Genomic DNA, 19,150 nt, shown 5'->3' on the forward strand with positions numbered 1-19,150 from the left:
CCTGCTAAATTGTGTATTTCAGCCTTGAGCACGAGCAATATTCTCCCAGTAATGACATGAAAGGAAGGGGATGGGTCTAGTGGATATGACGAAAACACGCGGAAGCATTAGTGTTATTATACTGACACCAAGTGAGGGAGAATCACACTGCATGTCTGTTCTGAAATATTGATCAAAATGTACAAAAAGTGGACTCGCAATATAAAGTGTTTCATATATGAGTTGTATATAACTTGTTGTCCAGAATACAGTTATTCACACCAGAGTATCCACTTTCACCAAACAAAAAGCCAAGGGTGTTACAAATGAAAGTTTCAGTACCACGGACAGCAATGTTTGTGTATATTCTTGCACATATATCACATATATCACTATTTGATTAACTACATTATATTCCAGCCAACTGTCAGATCAGTGAACTCAAGCATCCGATGCCGGGGCACAAACCAAACTCATCTTCCAATTCGCATGTATATGATTACTAGTATATGATATTCTATCCAGTCAAAATCCATACCTGTAACCTTTTTCTGCTTTTTTATAATTTGAGTGTCATTTTAACAAATCTATTAAAGTAGTACATTTTACTGAAAGGTTTTGTGCAATCTGTGGAAGGTGGGTCCTATGATTGTATAAAAATCTCTTCTGTTTCCAGTTATCTAAAAGGTGGACTACCAACAAAAACAAAACCCCTCATACATTACCGTCTACATAAAACAATTTGATCCCTCAAATGCAAACCTGAGAGCACGACAAATAGAGTCATCCAATCTTTGAACTCGTGAGCATGTGATTGATGTAAAAGTTTTGCATTTGAGCTGCCACGAACAATATAGTATTCTGCTGTTAAAGCTGACAGAGCCTTAAACTGAAAGTCTTACCTCTTCAGATGTTCTCCTCCTGTCAGGTAGCACTAGAGTATTTGCATGGCTGCCAGGGACTATAGTAGATCCTATACTCATTCTGGGTCCAACCAACATGTACCGTTTGTCTCCAGATCTGTACTGGATGCTGTGACACAGTGTCCCATCATAATTTTGCTCTTGCAGATATTTAGAAGTATAGTCTGTGGATTTGGAGCACTGCATTGCAATCAGTACGATGATACTGATGAGAAAAAGAACTGAAACTGAGCCCAAAGTTATCATCAGGTAAAATGTAACATTGTCCTCTTCGTCTACGTTTGCTGCACTTTTAACATCAGAATCTGCAAAAGCCTCTTTGGGCTCCACCAGTTTGACAATGACAGTAGCTGTTGCTGAGAGTGAAATGTTCCCATTGTCTTTGACCAGTATGAGCAGTTTATGCTCAGCCTCGTCTGTCTCTGTGAACGAGCGAAGTGTTCTGATCTGTCCTGTGTAGCGGTCCAAACCAAAGAGACTGTGGTCAGTAACTTGCTGCAGTGAGAACAGCAACCAGCCGTTATATCCTATATCAGCGTCATAGGCTCTGACTTTAGTCACCAAGTGTCCTGCGTTCACGTTGCGTGGAATCTCCTCCACACCTTCAGCAGAACCGTTGGAGCTGAGTGGATACAGGATGACTGGAGCGTTGTCGTTCTGATCCAGAATGAACACATTCACTGTGACGTTGCTGCTCAGTGACGGAGTTCCAGAATCTGTGGCTACAACTTGGAACTGGAAAGTTTTCAGAGTCTCAAAGTCAAAACTTTTCAGCGCTAAAATCTCTCCACTTTCAGAGTTTATGTTTAAAAAGGATGCCACTTCATTCCCATGACCTGCATTCCTTAGAATATGATATGAAATAACTGCATTGTCTCCTTCGTCACGATCAGACGCAATGACAGAAAACACTGAAGCTCCTGGTGAGTTATTTTCTGTGATGTAGAACGTATACGGGCTAACTGCAAACTCTGGTCGATTGTCATTCGAATCTGATACATACACGCTTATTGTCTTCTCGGATGTTAAGGCTGGATCTCCAGCATCCTTAGCAAATATTTTAATGTCATAATTTGATTGTTTTTCTCTGTCTAGCTGTGACTTAGTGACTACAGCGAACATGTTATCTTGTATTGAAGGGGTTAATGTAAAGGGGCTGTCGTCGGCGACATAACTGATTATTTTTCCATTCATACCAGAGTCTACGTCCATTATGCTTATCAGCGCCACGGTGGTTCCTGGCCTAGAGTCCTCTGAAACTACACTTGACAGTGATGCCACTTCTATCTCAGGAGCATTGTCATTTATGTCTCCAATTTTAATAATAACACTTTTATCAGTTCTGAATGGGATGCTTCCTTTGTCTGAGGCCTGTATGTCAATATCATAACTGTCTTGTTCCTCAAAGTCTACATGGCCTTTTACTATTAACTCGCCAGTAACAGAGTCGATATCAAACATCTCTCGAATTTTACCTTTTACATTACTGCCAAATGAATAAACCACTTTACCATTTGGACCCTCATCCAGATCGGTTGCATTAACTTGGATGACTGTTGTTCCGACAGGGACGTTTTCCTGTAGCACGGCTAAATATGTGTCCTTGGTGAACACTGGCATGTTGTCATTAACATCTAAAACATCGATGTATATTTCAACTGTGCCCGTCTTAGGTGGTGCTCCGCCATCTGTAGCCGTCAGCACCAGTTTATGTTTACTTTTGGCCTCCCTGTCGAGCTGTTTCTGTAACTGTAAAATTGGAGTTTTACCATCTCTCCCGCGATCTTTAACCTCCAAACGGAAATGATCATTCTGACTGATTTTATAATGTTGAACAGAGTTTCTGCCACCATCCGGATCGTGGGCATTTTCTAATTGATATCGTGCCCCTGGCAGAGCAGACTCTGAGATCTCCAGTCTCTTCGTTTTTTCAGGGAATGTGGGAGAGTGGTCGTTTAAATCTGTTATCTCTACTGTCACATAGTGTATTTCTAGTGGGTTTTCAAGAACAGTTTTGAGGTTAATTAAGCATACATCGCTCTCTTTGCATACTTGCTCTCGATCTATTTTATTGTTCGCATAGAGGACCCCGTCATTCTCATTTACCTTGAAAAGAGGTTCAGTCGAGCCAGGCATAATGCGAAACCCCCTCTGCTTCATTACGTTCAGGTCTATTCCCAAATCTTTTGCTATATTCCCAACAAAACTTCCTTCATTGAGCTCCTCGGATATAGAATACCTCAACTGTGCCGAGGCTGCTTTGAAAAATAAAAGAAAAAGCAATACGCCGATCAAGGGTGATCGTTGTCGCCATGAATCCCGTTTCCTTTGTTTCATATTGCGAGCGAAAAGTACGATTCCAAACGCATCCATCATTCTCCAAGTTTGTATCTTTGTCTCCACCAGAACAAGTATTAGATCATCTTATCCTTGTTATCTATTTTTTGAGAACAAATTAAAAATAATTCCCGTGCGCTTTTTCCAAGTGTGTCAGCTATAGCTGTTTAACCAAACTGACGGTAGAAGGGGCGGACTCGTGCATCTTGTCCTGACGCTTCCAGACCTTATACTGATAAGGTACTGCCACCTTGTGAATGTGCATGAAAGTGCATTTTGACACTTAAACTGACCAGCACTGCATGTAACAAACGTGTTTTGAGTTACGGCGTGCGTTCGGATTCAAATCTACGTTCAGCACCACTGTTGAAGACACCATTGACACAATAGTTGAGGCAAAATTTTTACTCACCTCCTCAGATGTTCTCCTCCTGTCAGGGAGCACTAGAGTATTTGCATGGCTGCCAGGGACTATAGTAGATCCTATACTCATTCTGGGTCCAACCAACATGTACCGTTTGTCTCCAGATCTGTACTGGATGCTGTGACACAGTGTCCCGTCATAATTTGGCTCTTGCAGATATTTAGGAGTATAGTCTGTGGATTTGGAGCACTGCATTGCAATCAGCACGATGATACTGATGAGGAAAAGAACTGAAACTGAGCCCAAAGTTATCATCAGGTAAAATGTAACATTGTCCTCTTCGTCTACTTTTGCTGGACTTTTAACATCAGAAGCTGCAAAAGCCTCTTTGGGCTCCACCAGTTTGACAATGACAGTAGCTGTTGCTGAGAGTGAAACGTTCCCATTGTCTTTGACTAGTATGAGCAGTTTATGCTCTGCCTCGTCTGTCTCCGTGAACGAGCGAAGTGTTCTGATCTGTCCTGTGTAGCGGTCCAAACCAAAGAGACTGTGGTCAGTAACTTCCTGCAGTGAGAACAGCAACCAGCCGTTATATCCTATATCAGCGTCATAGGCTCTGACTTTAGTCACCAAGTGTCCTGCGTGGACGTTGCGTGGAATCTCCTCCACACCTTCAGCAGAACCGTTGGAGCTGAGTGGATACAGGATGACTGGAGCGTTGTCGTTCTGATCCAGAATGAACACGTTCACTGTGACGTTGCTGCTCAGTGACGGAGTTCCAGAATCTGTGGCTACAACTTGGAACTGGAAAGTTTTCAGAGTCTCAAAGTCAAAACTTTTCAGCGCTAAAATCTCTCCACTTTCAGAGTTGATATTAAGATTGGATGAGTGTAGTTTAGAATTGTCTTTTCCATCTCTTACAATGTGGTATAAAATACGGGAATTATCACCATCGTCGCGGTCTGATGCCCTCACAGAAAATAATAAAGCTCCCGGGGAGTTGTTCTCATAAACATAAAACGTGTACGGGCTCACTGAAAACGCTGGACTGTTATCATTTACATCTGATACAACAATACTAATGCTCTTTTCAGAAGACAGGGACGGAACACCTGCATCTGTTGCCACAATTCTCACATCATATACGGCCTGCTGCTCTCTATCCAGGCTTGATTTTGTGACCATGGAATACATGTTGTCTTGTGTGGAAGGTAATAACGTGAAAGGGACATTTTCATTTAGTGAGCAAATAACTTTCCCGTTTAAACCAGAGTCTTTGTCAAGAACACTGATTAATGCAACAGTGGTTCCCAGTCTTGCATCCTCTGGTATTGCCTTCGAAAACGATGTAACCTCTATCTGAGGGGTGTTATCGTTCAAATCAACAATATTCGCCAGCACACTTTTATCTGTCCTTAAAGGAGCCGATCCTTTATCTGACGCCTGTATATCAATTTCATAACTTTCCTCTAATTCAAAGTCTATCAGACCTTTAACAGTAATTTCACCTGTATTTGGATTTACATGAAAAAGTTCACTTATTCTGCTATTCACATTTTTTCCTAATGAATAGGTTACCTCTCCATTTGATCCTTCGTCTAAATCAGAAGCATTTACTTTTATAATTGTTGTTCCAATGGGGGCGTTTTCTTCTAGAAATACCGAATAGACCTCTTCGTGGAAAACTGGCATATTGTCATTTATGTCTAAGACGTCAACAGTAATTTCAGCTGTTCCGGAGTGACTTGGTCTCCCTCCGTCAATTGCCGTAAGAAGCATCCTATGCATTTGCTTTGTTTCCCTATCTAGCGTCTTCATTAAAAGTAAGATCGGTATTTTCCCATCCTTGCCACGATCCTTGACTTCCAAACGAAAGTGATCATTGGGACTAAGTTTATACTCCTGAACTGAAAACTGACCAACATCTGGGTCGTTTGCTGCTTGCAGTTGGAGGCGCAGACCCGGTAAAGCCGACTCTGAAATTTCGAGACGTGACTCCTTGACTGGGAAACTAGGAGAATGGTCGTTTACATCCTGCACCTCTACGGTCACATAGTGGATTTCGAGAGGGTTTTCGAGCACGGTTTTTAGGTTGATCAAACACACACTGCTCCGTTCACAAACCTTCTCTCTGTCAAATACACGGTCAACGTACAATAGTCCATCGTGCTGGTTTACGTGAAAAAATGACTCCGCTGAACCGTCAACAATGCGGCATCCTCTTTCTTTTAACGTGTTCTTGTCTAATCCCAAATCCTTCGCTATATTCCCAACAACAGTCCCTTCTTTAACTTCCTCAGCGATGGAATATCTGATCTGTGCCGAAGCGCTACTCCACAGCGAAATCAGTGAAACAATGAAAGCAGTCCATCGCCATCGCTCTCCCGATACTCCAAAGCCTTTATGCTCCATTACTTTGAGATGAAAGCCCGTCCAGTTGATTCAGAATAACAGATTTATTTATCAAATATTAGCAAATAATGATGAAGCCTAAAATCACATTTTCCAGTGTCTTATCAGCATCGCAGAAGCTGCATATTCGCTGTGACTGTTCGGGGTGTATCCAGGCCTCAAATATGAAAACCCATCCCACAAAAGGGGAGGACCCATATGCTGACAAAAGGCTTCTCTTTACACCCTTTTCTGCTCACATACTGACACCAAGTGATCACTTTTAGATTGTATTCCTCCACCCATATTACACAGTTTAAATTTTGACTGGTTTAACAAAAGACAAGCAAACACACGTAGTGCACATATCCAAAAACAGACATACGTAGTGCACGTACATTAGCTCATGACTGTCCACGAAACACGGAGCTAAATGCGGCTTCAGCACTACGGACAGCGTCAAGTTCTTTGACTCATTCCCCAAATGAAAACTAAATGAGTAAATGACGATTTGGGAGAAGCGTGTGTCCCAATTACTTAAATAGCAATACTAACAATAACGATATACAGTGCAATACAACATAAACCAACGTTTTCATTTAAAACAGCTTAAGTAATTAAATACATTTACCTCTTCAGATGTCCTCCTCCTGTCAGGGAGCACTAGAGTATTTGCATGGCTGCCAGGGACTATAGTAGATCCTATACTCATTCTGGGTCCAACCAACATGTACCGTTTGTCTCCAGATCTGTACTGGATGCTGTGACACAGTGTCCCATCATAATTTGGCTCTTGCAGATATTTAGAAGTATAGTCTGTGGATTTGGAGCACTGCATTGCTATCAGCACGATGATACTGATGAGAAAAAGAACTGAAACTGAACCCAAAGTTATCATCAGGTAAAATGTAACATTGTCCTCTTCGTCTACTTTTGCTGCACTTTTAACATCAGAAGCTGCAAAAGCCTCTTTGGGCTCCACCAGTTTGACAATGACAGTAGCTGTTGCTGAGAGTGAAACGTTCCCATTGTCTTTGACCAGTATGATCAGTTTATGCTCAGCCTCGTCTGTCTCTGTGAACGAGCGAAGTGTTCTGATCCGTCCTGTGTAGCGGTCCAAACCAAAGAGACTGTGGTCAGTAACTTGCTGCAGTGAGAACAGCAACCAGCCGTTATATCCTATATCAGCGTCATAGGCTCTGACTTTAGTGACCAAGTGTCCTGCGTTCATGTTGCGTGGAATCTCCTCCACACCTTCAGCAGAACCGTTGGAGCTGAGTGGATACAGGATGACTGGAGCGTTGTCGTTCTGATCCAGAATGAACACGTTCACTGTGACGTTGCTGCTCAGTGACGGAGTTCCAGAATCTGTGGCTACAACTTGGAACTGGAAAGTTTTCAGAGTCTCAAAGTCAAAACTTTTCAGAGCGGATATTTGTCCACTATTAGAGTTCACGTTTAAGAACGATGTGACATCATTATCTCTAACAATATGATATGAAATTGCTGCATTGTCGTCCACATCTTTGTCCGTTGCGCTTACGGATAATATTGACGCTCCAGCAACGTTATTTTCAAAGAGGTAAAAGTGTAATGGGCTTTGGGAGAATTGTGGACGGTTGTCATTTACGTCTGATATCTGAACGTTCATAGTTTTAAGACTAGATAGTGGAGGATCACCGCAATCGGTTGCTTTTATTGTTATTTCATAAAATGGCACCTGCTCTCGATCCAGAAACGCCGTAGTGACTACGGAATATGTATTTTCCTTGTAGGAAGATTTTAATTCAAAAGGAACGTCATCTGTTATGCTTGAAATTATTTTTCCATTAATACCTGAATCTTTATCTGTTACGCTGATGAGTGAAATCACTGTCCCAATCTTTGAATCTTCAGACACTGTATTTGACAACGATGTGACTTCTATTTCAGGAGCATTATCATTGACGTCCTTTACTTTTATAATAACTCTACATCTGCTTGTTAATGGAGGCGTCCCCCTGTCTGATGCCTGCACATCGAGTTTGTAAATTTCTGAATCTTCAAAGTCTAGCGCTGCTTTCAATTTTATTTGTCCACTTACGCTATTCAGTTCAAACATGTCGTAAACCTTACGTGATAATGTTTTGCTCAGGCTGTATTCTATTTGTCCATTAACCCCCTCGTCTGGATCTGAAGCATTCACTATTGTAATAGCCTTACCAACCGAGATGTTTTCGAATATTTCTATTTGATAAGTTTCCTGACTGAACATCGGACGATTATCATTACTGTCAAGAACAGTAATGGAAACATTTAATGTCCCTGATCTTGAAGGTTTACCTCCATCAACTGCTGTTACAACTAGCAAGTGTTTGTTCTTTTGTTCTCTGTCTAATGGCTTTTTCAGCACTAGCACTGGCATTTTGTCCTCATCGCTATGACTAATCTCGATATCAAAGTGATCATTTGCAGTTAATGTATATGTGCGGATAGAGTTCATTCCAGCATCTGGATCACGTGCTGCGTGCAGTTCGAATCGTGTTCCCGGTGAAGCATGTTCAGCAATTTCAAAAGTCTGTTCCTTTTCCGAAAAACTGGGGGCATGATCATTCACATCAGTAATTTCCACAACTACATAATGTATTTCTAAAGGATTTTCAACCAGGATTTTTAGCTCCATCAGACATGCTCCGCTTCCCTGACACTGTTCCTCTCTGTCGATTTTTCTACGAACCCGTAAAGAACCATTGTCCGGGTTTACCTCGAAAAAGGCGTCCTTAGGTCCCGACACAACACGAAACCGTCGATCAGCCAAAGCGGTTTTGTCCAGACCAAGATCCTTGGCAACATTTCCAACAACAGTCCCCTCTTTCATCTCCTCTGGAATAGAGTACCTTAATTCAGCCAGAGCTTCCTTTCCGAAAATCAGCAGTAAAGAAAATGTAAATGCAAAGCAGCAGAGGTTGCTTAATCTATGTATTTCCGCCATTGTTATTCAGCAACACAATGACCCGTTTCTGCCTCAAATTCAACGCATTTCTATCACTGTTTCGTATCGTATATTCAGAAAACACGACACCGTCTCGTACGACTCACGCCCTTCAATCGGACTGTGCTCTGCTGTGGGGTACCAAACAAAAGATTTCTTATGGGAGGGCCTAAGTCATTGACAGAAACACTGTCTGGTGTAACAGTGACGCCAAGAGGACAACATTTTCAGGCCAGTAAAAACTTCGTTCAAGTCTTCATATGCTTTGGAACAACACCTCCTTTGAGATGTTACAACAAAGTGAGCAGACAAAATAGGTAGTGAAAAGCCAACATAATATGCTAAGGACATGGCCACATCGTCTTTATAACTGTTTTTTTTTTTTTTCTTTCTCTTTTTCTTCCTACTCACAAAGCAAAACATCATGGGTTAGTGAAATACCGTGATTAGTGAGAATCTAAATAGTTAACTCATATGAGTGCTAGTATAAAGGAGCTACACCATCTGTTTATCACTCTGTTTGCATTCTTGTGAGAGAACTGGTCATTTCAGCACCACGGATAGCGGCAGGAAGACATCTCCTTTGGATCTAAATCACTTACACAACGTGTAGGTGAGAAGGTGTAAAACAGTCAAAAGATAAAAGAAACTCGGTATCAACCACCACAGTAGGCAAGCGACCGTGCATCATTTCTTTCTTAAACACATAATAGCATTAGTGTCAAACAGATGTTGACATAGTGTAAATAGAGTGAATGAACAACTAATGCAATACACAACTGAGTAGAAAACACCAAATTTAGATATCAAAATCTTACCTCCTCAGATGTTCTCCTCCTGTCAGGGAGCACTAGAGTATTTGCATGGCTGCCAGGGACTATAGTAGATCCTATACTCATTCTGGGTCCAACCAACATGTACCTTTTGTCTCCAGATCTGTACTGGATGCTGTGACACAGTGTCCCATCATAATTTGGCTCTTGCAGATATTTAGGAGTATAGTCTGTGGATTTGGAGCACTGCATTGCAATCAGCACGATGATACTGATGAGAAAAAGAACTGAAACTGAACCCAAAGTTATCATCAGGTAAAATGTAACATTGTCCTCTTCGTCTACTTTTGCTGCACTTTTAACATCAGAAGCTGCAAAAGCCTCTTTGGGCTCCACCAGTTTGACAATGACAGTAGCTGTTGCTGAGAGTGAAACGTTCCCATTGTCTTTGACCAGTATGATCAGTTTATGCTCAGCCTCGTCTGTCTCTGTGAACGAGCGAAGTGTTCTGATCTGTCCTGTGTAGCGGTCCAAACCAAAGAGACTGTGGTCAGTAACTTGCTGCAGTGAGAACAGCAACCAGCCGTTATATCCTATATCAGCGTCATAGGCTCTGACTTTAGTCACCAAGTGTCCTGCGTTCACGTTGCGTGGAATCTCCTCCACACCTTCACCAGAACCGTTGGAGCTGAGTGGATACAAGATGACTGGAGCGTTGTCGTTCTGATCCAGAATGAACACGTTCACTGTGACGTTGCTGCTCAGTGACCGAGTTCCAGAATCTGTGGCTACAACTTGGAACTGGAAAGTTTTCAGAGTCTCAAAGTCAAAACTTTTAAGCGCAGATATTTGTCCATTATCAGAGTTCACATTTAAGAAAGATGTTGCATCATTCTTTCTCACAATATGATAAGAAATTGCTGCATTTTCATTTATATCGTTGTCTGTTGCGGTTACAGAAAATATTGATGCCCCAGGAACATTATTTTCTGACAGGTAAAAGTGTAAAGGGTTTTGGGAAAATTGTGGACTGTTGTCATTCACATCTGATATCTGAATGTTTAGAGTTTTGAAACTAGATAGTGGAGGATCACCGCCATCGGTTGCTTTTATTGCTATGTCATAATGTGACACCTCTTCCCGATCTAAAAATGATTTAGTGACCACAGAGTATATGTTCTCCTTATAGGAAGGCTTCAAATCAAAAGGAACGTCATCTGTTACATGTAAAATAATTTTTCCATTAACACCTGAGTCTTTATCCGTCACACTAAGCAGTGAAATAACTGTGCCTGGTTTTGAATCTTCAGACACTGTATTTGACAAAGATGTGATTTCTATTTCTGGTGCATTATCATTGACATCCTTAATTTTTATAATTACTCTACACCTGCCAGTTAATGGAGGTTGCCCTTTATCAGATGCTTGAACTTCCAGTTTATACATTTCTGATTCCTCAAAATTCAGTGCTGCTTTCAGTGTAATTTGTCCACTTAAACTGTCCAATTCAAATGTGTCGTAAACTTTACGTGCCAATGTTTTGCTCAAGCTGTACTCTATTTCTGCATTAGTCCCCTCGTCTGGATCTATAGCATTCACCCTTATCAGAGTATTACCTACCGAGACATTTTCTTGTATTTCAATTTGGTAAATCTCCTGACTGAATGTTGGGCGATTATCGTTACTGTCAAGAACAATAATAGAAACATTTAATGTCCCTGATCTTGGAGGTTTACCTCCATCAACGGCTGTCAAAAATAAGATGTGCTTATTCTTTTGTTCTCTGTCTAGCGACTTCTTTAACACTAGAAATGGTATTTTGTCCTCATCACTCTGACTCAAATCAATATCAAAGTGATCATTTGGCGATAATGTATATGTGCGGATAGAGTTCATCCCAGCATCTGGATCATGGGCCGCATGAAGCTCGAATCGTGTTCCCTGAGATGACTGTTCTGCTATTTCAAATGTCTGCTCCTTTTCAGAAAAACTGGGAGAATGATCATTTATATCAGTAACTTCTACAACAACATGGTGCATTTCTAGAGGGTTTTCAACGAGTATTTTCAGCTCAATCAGACATGCTCCACTACCGTGACATAGCTCTTCTCTGTCGATTTTTTTAAGGACTTGTAAGGCACCATTGTCCGAATTTACCTCGAAAAATGCGTCCTTAGATCCAGACACAACACGGAACCGTCGATCAATCAAAGAGGTTTTGTCCAGTCCAAGATCCTTGGCAACATTTCCAACAACAGTTCCATCTTTCACCTCCTCAGGAACAGAATACCTTAATTCAGCCAGAGCCTGCTTTCCGACAAACAGTAGTACAGTCGAATAAAATACAAACCAACGGCAGTGACGTGATCGAAAACGTCTTTCGTGCGCCATCATTATCCACACGCACACCCGAGTCTCTATTAGAAAAGAAAATAATTTTCGATATCCGACCACGACACGGTCTCATCCGACTCCCGTTCTTACATCAAATGTATGCTCTGCTGTGAAGCACCAAACAAAAGCTTTGTTAGGGGAGGGACGATGTCCTGTATGGGCTCCTTATGTTACAGTGACACCAAGAGGACAACACTGAATACCATTCCAAACTGTATTAAGGCATAGCCCGTATATACAGTCAATAGACGTAACAAATACCTTACTATCTAGTTATGTCAGCAAATCCATCGATATAGAAGGTGGCAGTACCATGGGCAGCCACAGCTCCTCTTTATATGAATGTTCAACTCGAGTAAAATATTCTCCGTCAGTTCTCAAGGTCGTTACGAGATACTACAATAAATGTAATCATAGCACCAACGGCAACTGTGGGTAGGTGCATGAAGGCACTTGTTTTTTCACACACAGAACATACAATTGCTGTATTAACTATTACTTATTTCTGCCATCAATTTTGTTTTGGTCCACATATAGCAGTACTATTGTGATTTTTTATTTATTTTTATTTTTCAATAACTAGTGAAATGAAAAACTGGAACACGAGTTAAATAAACGGAAGTACCGAGACACATATGCGATCAGCTGCGCGCCACACCCGGACCTCGTGATTAGACGCTTTCATGTGAACATTATATTAAGATGTATTGAAATGTGTTACTGAAGCTATGTAACTGATCTAAATTATCAGTTACCTCTAGAGTACTGTATTTGCACGTTGTTATAGTTGCAACTATGCATGCCAGGACATACAGTGTTACCGAATTTGGAACAAAAAGCCGCAAGTTACCAGTCAGGTGTCAAACAACAGTGCAATGCCTAGCAAACACTCACTCATACAAAATATAAAGGGATGTGTAACTAAACTAAGTTATGCCACTAAAAACAACCAAAAACAATGTCTTACCTCCTCAGATGTTCTCCTCCTGTCAGGTAGCACTAGAGTATTTGCATGGCTGCCAGGGACTATAGTAGATCCTATACTCATTCTGGGTCCAACCAACATGTACCGTTTGTCTCCAGATCTGTACTGGATGCTGTGACACAGTGTTCCATCGTAATTTGGCTCTTGCAGATATTTAGAAGTACAGTCTGTGGATTTGGAGCACTGCATTGCAATCAGCACGATGATACTGATGAGAAAAAGAACTGAAACTGAACCCAAAGTTATCATCAGGTAAAATGTAACATTGTCCTCTTCGTCTACTTTTGCTGCACTTTTAACATCAGAAGCTGCAAAAGCCTCTTTGGGCTCCACCAGTTTGACAATGACAGTAGCTGTTGCTGAGAGTGAAACATTCCCATTGTCTTTGACCAGTATGATCAGTTTATGCTCAGCCTCGTCTGTCTCTGTGAACGAGCGAAGTGTTCTGATCTGTCCTGTGTAGCGGTCCAAACCAAAGAGACTGTGGTCAGTAACTTCCTGCAGTGAGAACAGCAACCAGCCGTTATATCCAATATCAGCGTCATAGGCTCTGACATTAGTCACCAAGTGTCCTGCGTTCACGTTGCGTGGAATCTCCTCCACACCTTCAGCAGAACCGTTGGAGCTGAGTGGATACAGGATGACTGGAGCGTTGTCGTTCTGATCCAGAATAAACACGTTCACTGTGACGTTGCTGCTCAGTGACGGAGTTCCAGAATCTGTGCCTACAACTTGGAACTGGAATGTTTTCAGAGTCTCAAAGTCAAAACTTTTCAGCGCTGATATGTGTCCGTTGTCAGAGTTTATGTTCAGGAATGACGTTACATCACTTTCACTCCCTCCTCTCACAATATTAAAAGAAAGAGCGGCGTTTTCATTTATATCGTTGTCTGTTGCGCTGACAGAGAATATTGACGCTCCAGCAACGTTATTTTCAAACAGGTAAAATTGTACCGGATTTTGGTCGAAACGTGGACTGTTGTCATTAACATCTGATATTTGAATGCTCAGTGTTTTTATAGTAGATAGTGAAGGGTCACCACAGTCTGTAGCTTTTATTGTTATTTCATAAAATGACTGGTCCTCTCGATCCAAATGTTCCTTTGTGACGAGTGAATACATATTCTCCTTATAGGAAGGTTTTAATTCAAAGGGAACAGCATTTGTTATGCTTGAAATAATTTTTCCATTAACACCTGAGTCTTTATCAGTTACGCTGATGAGTGAAATCACTGTTCCAATCTTTGAATCTTCAGACACTGTATTTGACAACGATGTGACTTCTATTTCAGGGGCATTATCATTGACGTCCTTTATCTTAACAATGACTCTACATCTTCCAATTAATGGAGGCGTTCCTTTATCGGATGCTTCAACATCGAGTTTGTAAATTTCTGATTCCTCAAAATTCACCGCTGCTTTCAATTTTATTTGTCCACTTAATCTATCCAGTTCAAATATGTCGTAAATTTTGCGTGATAATGCTTTGCTTAGACTGTACTCTATTTGTCCATTTGTCCCCTCGTCTGGATCTATAGCATTAACTCTTGTAAGAGTATTACCAACGGAAACATTTTCAAATATTTCTATTTGATAAGTATCTTGGCTAAACGTCGGACGATTATCATTAATATCAAGAACAGTAATGGAAACATTTAATGTGCCTGATCTTGGAGGTTTACCTCCGTCAACCGCAGTTACAACTAGCAAGTGTTCATTTTCTTGTTCTCTGTCTAGCGCTCTTTTTAACACTAGAAATGGTATTTTATCCTCATCACTTTGACTTAAATCTATATCAAAGTGATCATTTGCTGTTAATGTATATGTGCGGATAGAGTTCATTCCAGCGTCTGGATCACGTGCTGCGTGAAGCTGGAATCGTGTTCCCGGAGATGTATGTTCTGCAATTTCAAATGTCTGCTCCTTTTCAGAAAAACTGGGGCCATGATCATTTACATCAGTAATTTCTACAACAACATGGTGCATTTCTAAAGGATTTTCAACAAGGATTTTCAGCTCCATCAGACACGCTCCACTACCATAGCATAGCTCTTCTCTGTCGATTTTTTTACGGACTTGTAAGGCACCATTATCCGAATTTACCTCGAAAAAGGCGTCCTTAGATCCAGACACAACACGGACCCGTCGATTAATCAAAGAGGTTTTGTCCAGTCCAAGATCATTGGCAACATTTCCAACAACAGTTCCATCGTTCACCTCCTCAGGAACAGAGTACCTCAATTCAGCCAGAGCCTGCTTTCCGACAATCAGTAGTAGAGTCAGATAAAATATAAACCAACGGTAGTGACATGATCGAAATCGTCTTTCGTGTGCCATCCTTATTGCGCAACACAGATACACCTGGGTCACTTTCAAAACACAAATTAATTTCCGATAACCGATCTCAACCCTTCTCATACGACTCCCTTCCCCAAATGTATCCTCTTCCGTTAGGCACCAAACAAAAGCTTTGTTAGGGGAGGGACGATGTCCTTTACGGGCTCCTTATGTTACAGTGACACCAAGAGGACAACACTGAATACCATTTCCATTTCAAATTGTATAAAGTAGTACCATAACGTAGTTATTAGAGAGATAAGGGCAAACACAGATGAAAATTGTCTATCGACATACTCCAATCTAAATGAAGTAGTTGTATTTTAGTCTCACAATATTAACATTTGAATCTGCTATTTTTTAAATTCGTGTCATTGATGTTTACTACTCACTACATATAATCCTTTCACTACGTTATTATTATTATTATTATTATTATTGAAAACAGCGAAGGCGATAATTCAGTGCCATGGGCACCTATAGTTTATTAAACATGAAGGATTTTTTTTAAATCAAAGTGACATACTAAAAGGAACTACAGCTGTAAAGCAAACTGAAATACGAAAGCAATGATCCGAGCTTGAAGAGTTACACTAGCACCGCATTTTCTGACCTTTGTGAAGTTCTGTTGTTGATGTAGGTTATATGAAGAGGCTTACAACATGCAATATGTGAGCCCAGTTATGTACACCATCATTGCCAAATATAAAGGCTTGCAGACATGGTTTGAAGCACATCATATTTAAAGCACTTCTTCAAGAGATTCTCTCACTTCAAGGCACTATTAAGTATTTGCGTGTTGTCATAGTCACAGTTATATGCATACCAGGGCATAAAGTATAATCCATGTTGCATCCAAAACTACAGGCTACTACTTACCTACCCAACAACAGTAAGTTACCAAGCAAAGAGCAAGACAGGCAGAAGGCTTTATGCAGAGGATGTGTCACTAAACTATTTAATGAATGAATAGCACTTCCACTGAAAACAAACAAAAAAATCCTTAATGTCTTACCTCCTCAGATGTTCTCCTCCTGTCAGGTAGCACTAGAGTATTTGCATGGCTGCCAGGGACTATAGTAGATCCTATACTCATTCTGGGTCCAACTAACATGTACCGTTTGTCTCCAGATCTGTACTGGATGCTGTGACACAGTGTCCCATCATAATTTGGCTCTTGCAGATATTTAGGAGTATAGTCTGTGGATTTGGAGCACTGCATTGCTATCAGCACGATGATACTGATGAGAAAAAGAACTGAAACTGAACCCAAAGTTATCATCAGGTAAAATGTAACATTGTCCTCTTCGTCTACTTTTGCTGCACTTTTAACATCAGAAGCTGCAAAAGCCTCTTTGGGCTCCACCAGTTTGACAATGACAGTAGCTGTTGCTGAGAGTGAAACGTTCCCATTGTCTTTGACCAGTATGATCAGTTTATGCTCAGCCTCGTCTGTCTCTGTGAACGAGCGAAGTGTTCTGATCTGTCCTGTGTAGCGGTCCAAACCAAAGAGACTGTGGTCAGTAACTTGCTGCAGTGAGAACAGCAACCAGCCGTTATATCCTATATCAGCGTCATAGGCTCTGACTTTAGTCACCAAGTGTCCTGCGTTCACGTTGCGTGGAATCTCCTCCACACCTTCAGCAGAACCGTTGGAGCTGAGTGGATACAAGATGACTGGAGCGTTGTCGTTCTGATCCAGAATGAACACGTTCACTGTGACGTTGCTGCTCAGTGACGGACTTCCAGAATCTGTGGCTACAACTTGGAACTGGAATGTTTTCAGAGTCTCAAAGTCAAAACTTTTCAGTGCAGTAATCTGTCCATTTTCAGAGTTCACATTTAGAAAGGACATCACTTCGTTTTGATTCCCTTCTCTAACAATGTGATAAGAAATTGCTGCATTATCGTTCACATCTTTGTCTGTTGCGCTTACAGCAAATATAGACCCTCCAGCAACGTTATTTTCAGTCAGGTAAAAGTGTAATGGGTTTTGCGAGAATTGTGGACTGTTGTCATTTACATCTGATATCTGAATGCTGAATGTTTTAAAAGTAGATAAGGGAGGTTCACCACAGTCAGTAGCTTTTATTGTCAGTTCATATTGTGGCACCTTCTCTCGATCTAAAAATCCTTTGGTAACAACTGAGTATATGTTTTCCTTATATGAAGGTTTTAATTCAAAGGGACCATCTGAGGTAATGCTTGTAATTATTTTTCCATTAACTCCAGAATCTTTATCTGTTACACTAAGCAGTGAAATAACTGTACCAAGCTTTGAATCTTCAGAGACTGTATTTGACAACGATGTGATTTCTATTTCTGGTGAATTATCATTCACATCTTTTATTTTTATAATCACTCTACTCTCGCCCGTTAGTGGAGGTGTTCCTTTATCGGATGCCTCTATATCGAGTTTATAAACATCGGTGTCTTCATAGTCCACTACTCCCTTCACTCTGATTTCTCCAGTTAATTTGTCCAAATCAAAAATATCATAGACCTTCCGCTTCAACGTTTTGCCAAGATTATACTCAATTTCTCCATTTGTGCCTTCATCTGGATCCGACGCGTTCATTTGAAATATTTTAGTTCCAACTGCAACATTTTCTAGAACTGTTATTTCATAGTTCTCCTGACTAAATATGGGTCGATTATCATTACTGTCAAGAACAATAACGGAAACATTTAATGTCCCGAATCTCGGAGGTTTGCCTCCATCAATAGCTGTGACTAAGAGTGAATGTTTGTAGTTTTGCTCTCTGTCTAATGATTTCTTCAACACTAAGAATGGTATTTTATCGTCATCACTTTGGCGGATATCTATTTCGAAGTGATCGTTTGAAGTTAATGTGTAGGTACGAATAGAGTTAATTCCAGCATCCGGATCGCGAGCAGCGTGTAGCTGGAATCGCCTTCCTGGCAGTGTTTGCTCCGCGACTTCAAACGCCTGCTGTTTTTCTGGAAAACGAGGGGAGTGATCATTTACATCAGTAATTTCTACGACCACGTAATGCATTTCCAATGGGTTTTCGACTAAGATTTTTAGCTCCATTAAACATGCGCCAGTACCGTCACACAGATCCTCTCTGTCGATTTTTTTGTGGACATAGAGAGCCCCATTGTCCTGGTTTACCTCAAAAAAAGCGTCCTTAGTTCCAGAGGCAACTCGAAAACGTCGATCAGCCAAAGAGGTGATTTCAAGCCCCAGATCTTTTGCAACATTCCCGACGACAGTTCCGTCCTTAACCTCCTCTGGAATCGAGTACCGTATTTGAGATAGACCCTGCTTCCCGAAAAGCAGCTGTAAGGCCACATGCAAAGCAAACCACCACCAGCTCCTCGTTCGAGCGTTTTTAGCGGTTCCCATCGTTATTCAACAACACGTTTACGCACAGGAGCTCAGTACTTCAACAAACCAAAAATGACGAGAAACCCACTCAACAATCGCATATTTGCACAGCGAAAGCCGGCCATCGTCTGGTGTGCTTATTTGCCCTGTTCAGTGGGAAACAAAAGCCTTTCAAGGGGTGGGACAACGTCGTCTGTGGTTTCCTGATGTAATAGTGACACCCAGAGGTAAATACGAAATGCAAACCCCACTACATGGACATTATCTGCCAAATATACTTCCTTTAAAAACTGCAAATGGCCTTAAAAACACAAGTAAATTTCATATTTTCTTTTTTATAAGAT

At 41.0% G+C, this 19,150-nt stretch overlaps 6 protein-coding genes across 6 annotated transcripts in view; all 6 read right to left on the reverse strand.

The window, feature by feature from the left end:
• LOC311491429 (protocadherin alpha-C2-like) overlaps positions 1–19,150 on the reverse strand; it is a gene marked incomplete at its 5' end in the record, with an annotated part of 187,825 nt that overhangs the window by 152,116 nt on the left and 16,559 nt on the right. The window lies entirely within an intron of this gene.
• Positions 204–8,965, reverse strand: LOC311491307 (protocadherin alpha-3-like; the record flags this gene model as incomplete). Its single annotated transcript, XM_084549213.1, has 2 exons — positions 204–3,008; positions 8,738–8,965. 2 exons carry the CDS (start codon positions 8,963–8,965, stop codon positions 864–866), a joined length of 2,373 nt encoding a protein of 790 aa, XP_084405339.1. The 3' UTR covers positions 204–863.
• On the reverse strand, positions 3,523–6,015 carry LOC311491308 (protocadherin beta-15-like; the record flags this gene model as incomplete). Its single annotated transcript, XM_084549214.1, has 1 exon — positions 3,523–6,015. The coding sequence occupies one exon, from the start codon at positions 6,013–6,015 to the stop codon at positions 3,523–3,525; it is 2,493 nt and encodes an 830-aa protein (XP_084405340.1).
• Positions 6,590–8,468, reverse strand: LOC311491309 (protocadherin alpha-3-like; the record flags this gene model as incomplete). The annotated part of the gene is made up of 1 exon (XM_084549215.1): positions 6,590–8,468. The coding sequence occupies exon 1, from the start codon at positions 8,396–8,398 to the stop codon at positions 6,590–6,592; it is 1,809 nt and encodes a 602-aa protein (XP_084405341.1). The 5' UTR covers positions 8,399–8,468.
• LOC311491477 (protocadherin alpha-8-like) lies at positions 9,772–11,870 on the reverse strand (the record flags this gene model as incomplete). Its single annotated transcript, XM_084549405.1, has 1 exon — positions 9,772–11,870. Exon 1 carries the CDS (start codon positions 11,776–11,778, stop codon positions 9,772–9,774), a length of 2,007 nt encoding a protein of 668 aa, XP_084405531.1. The 5' UTR covers positions 11,779–11,870.
• Positions 13,064–19,115, reverse strand: LOC311491310 (protocadherin alpha-8-like; the record flags this gene model as incomplete). Its single annotated transcript, XM_084549216.1, has 2 exons — positions 16,470–19,115; positions 13,064–13,192 (listed from the first exon to the last, which is right to left on the reverse strand). Exons 1-2 carry the CDS (start codon positions 18,822–18,824, stop codon positions 13,064–13,066), a joined length of 2,484 nt encoding a protein of 827 aa, XP_084405342.1. The 5' UTR covers positions 18,825–19,115.

Source organism: Chelon labrosus (genome assembly GCF_963514085.1).
Source record: "Chelon labrosus genome assembly, chromosome: 8".
In the NCBI taxonomy this organism is placed as follows: Eukaryota; Metazoa; Chordata; class Actinopteri; order Mugiliformes; family Mugilidae; genus Chelon; species Chelon labrosus.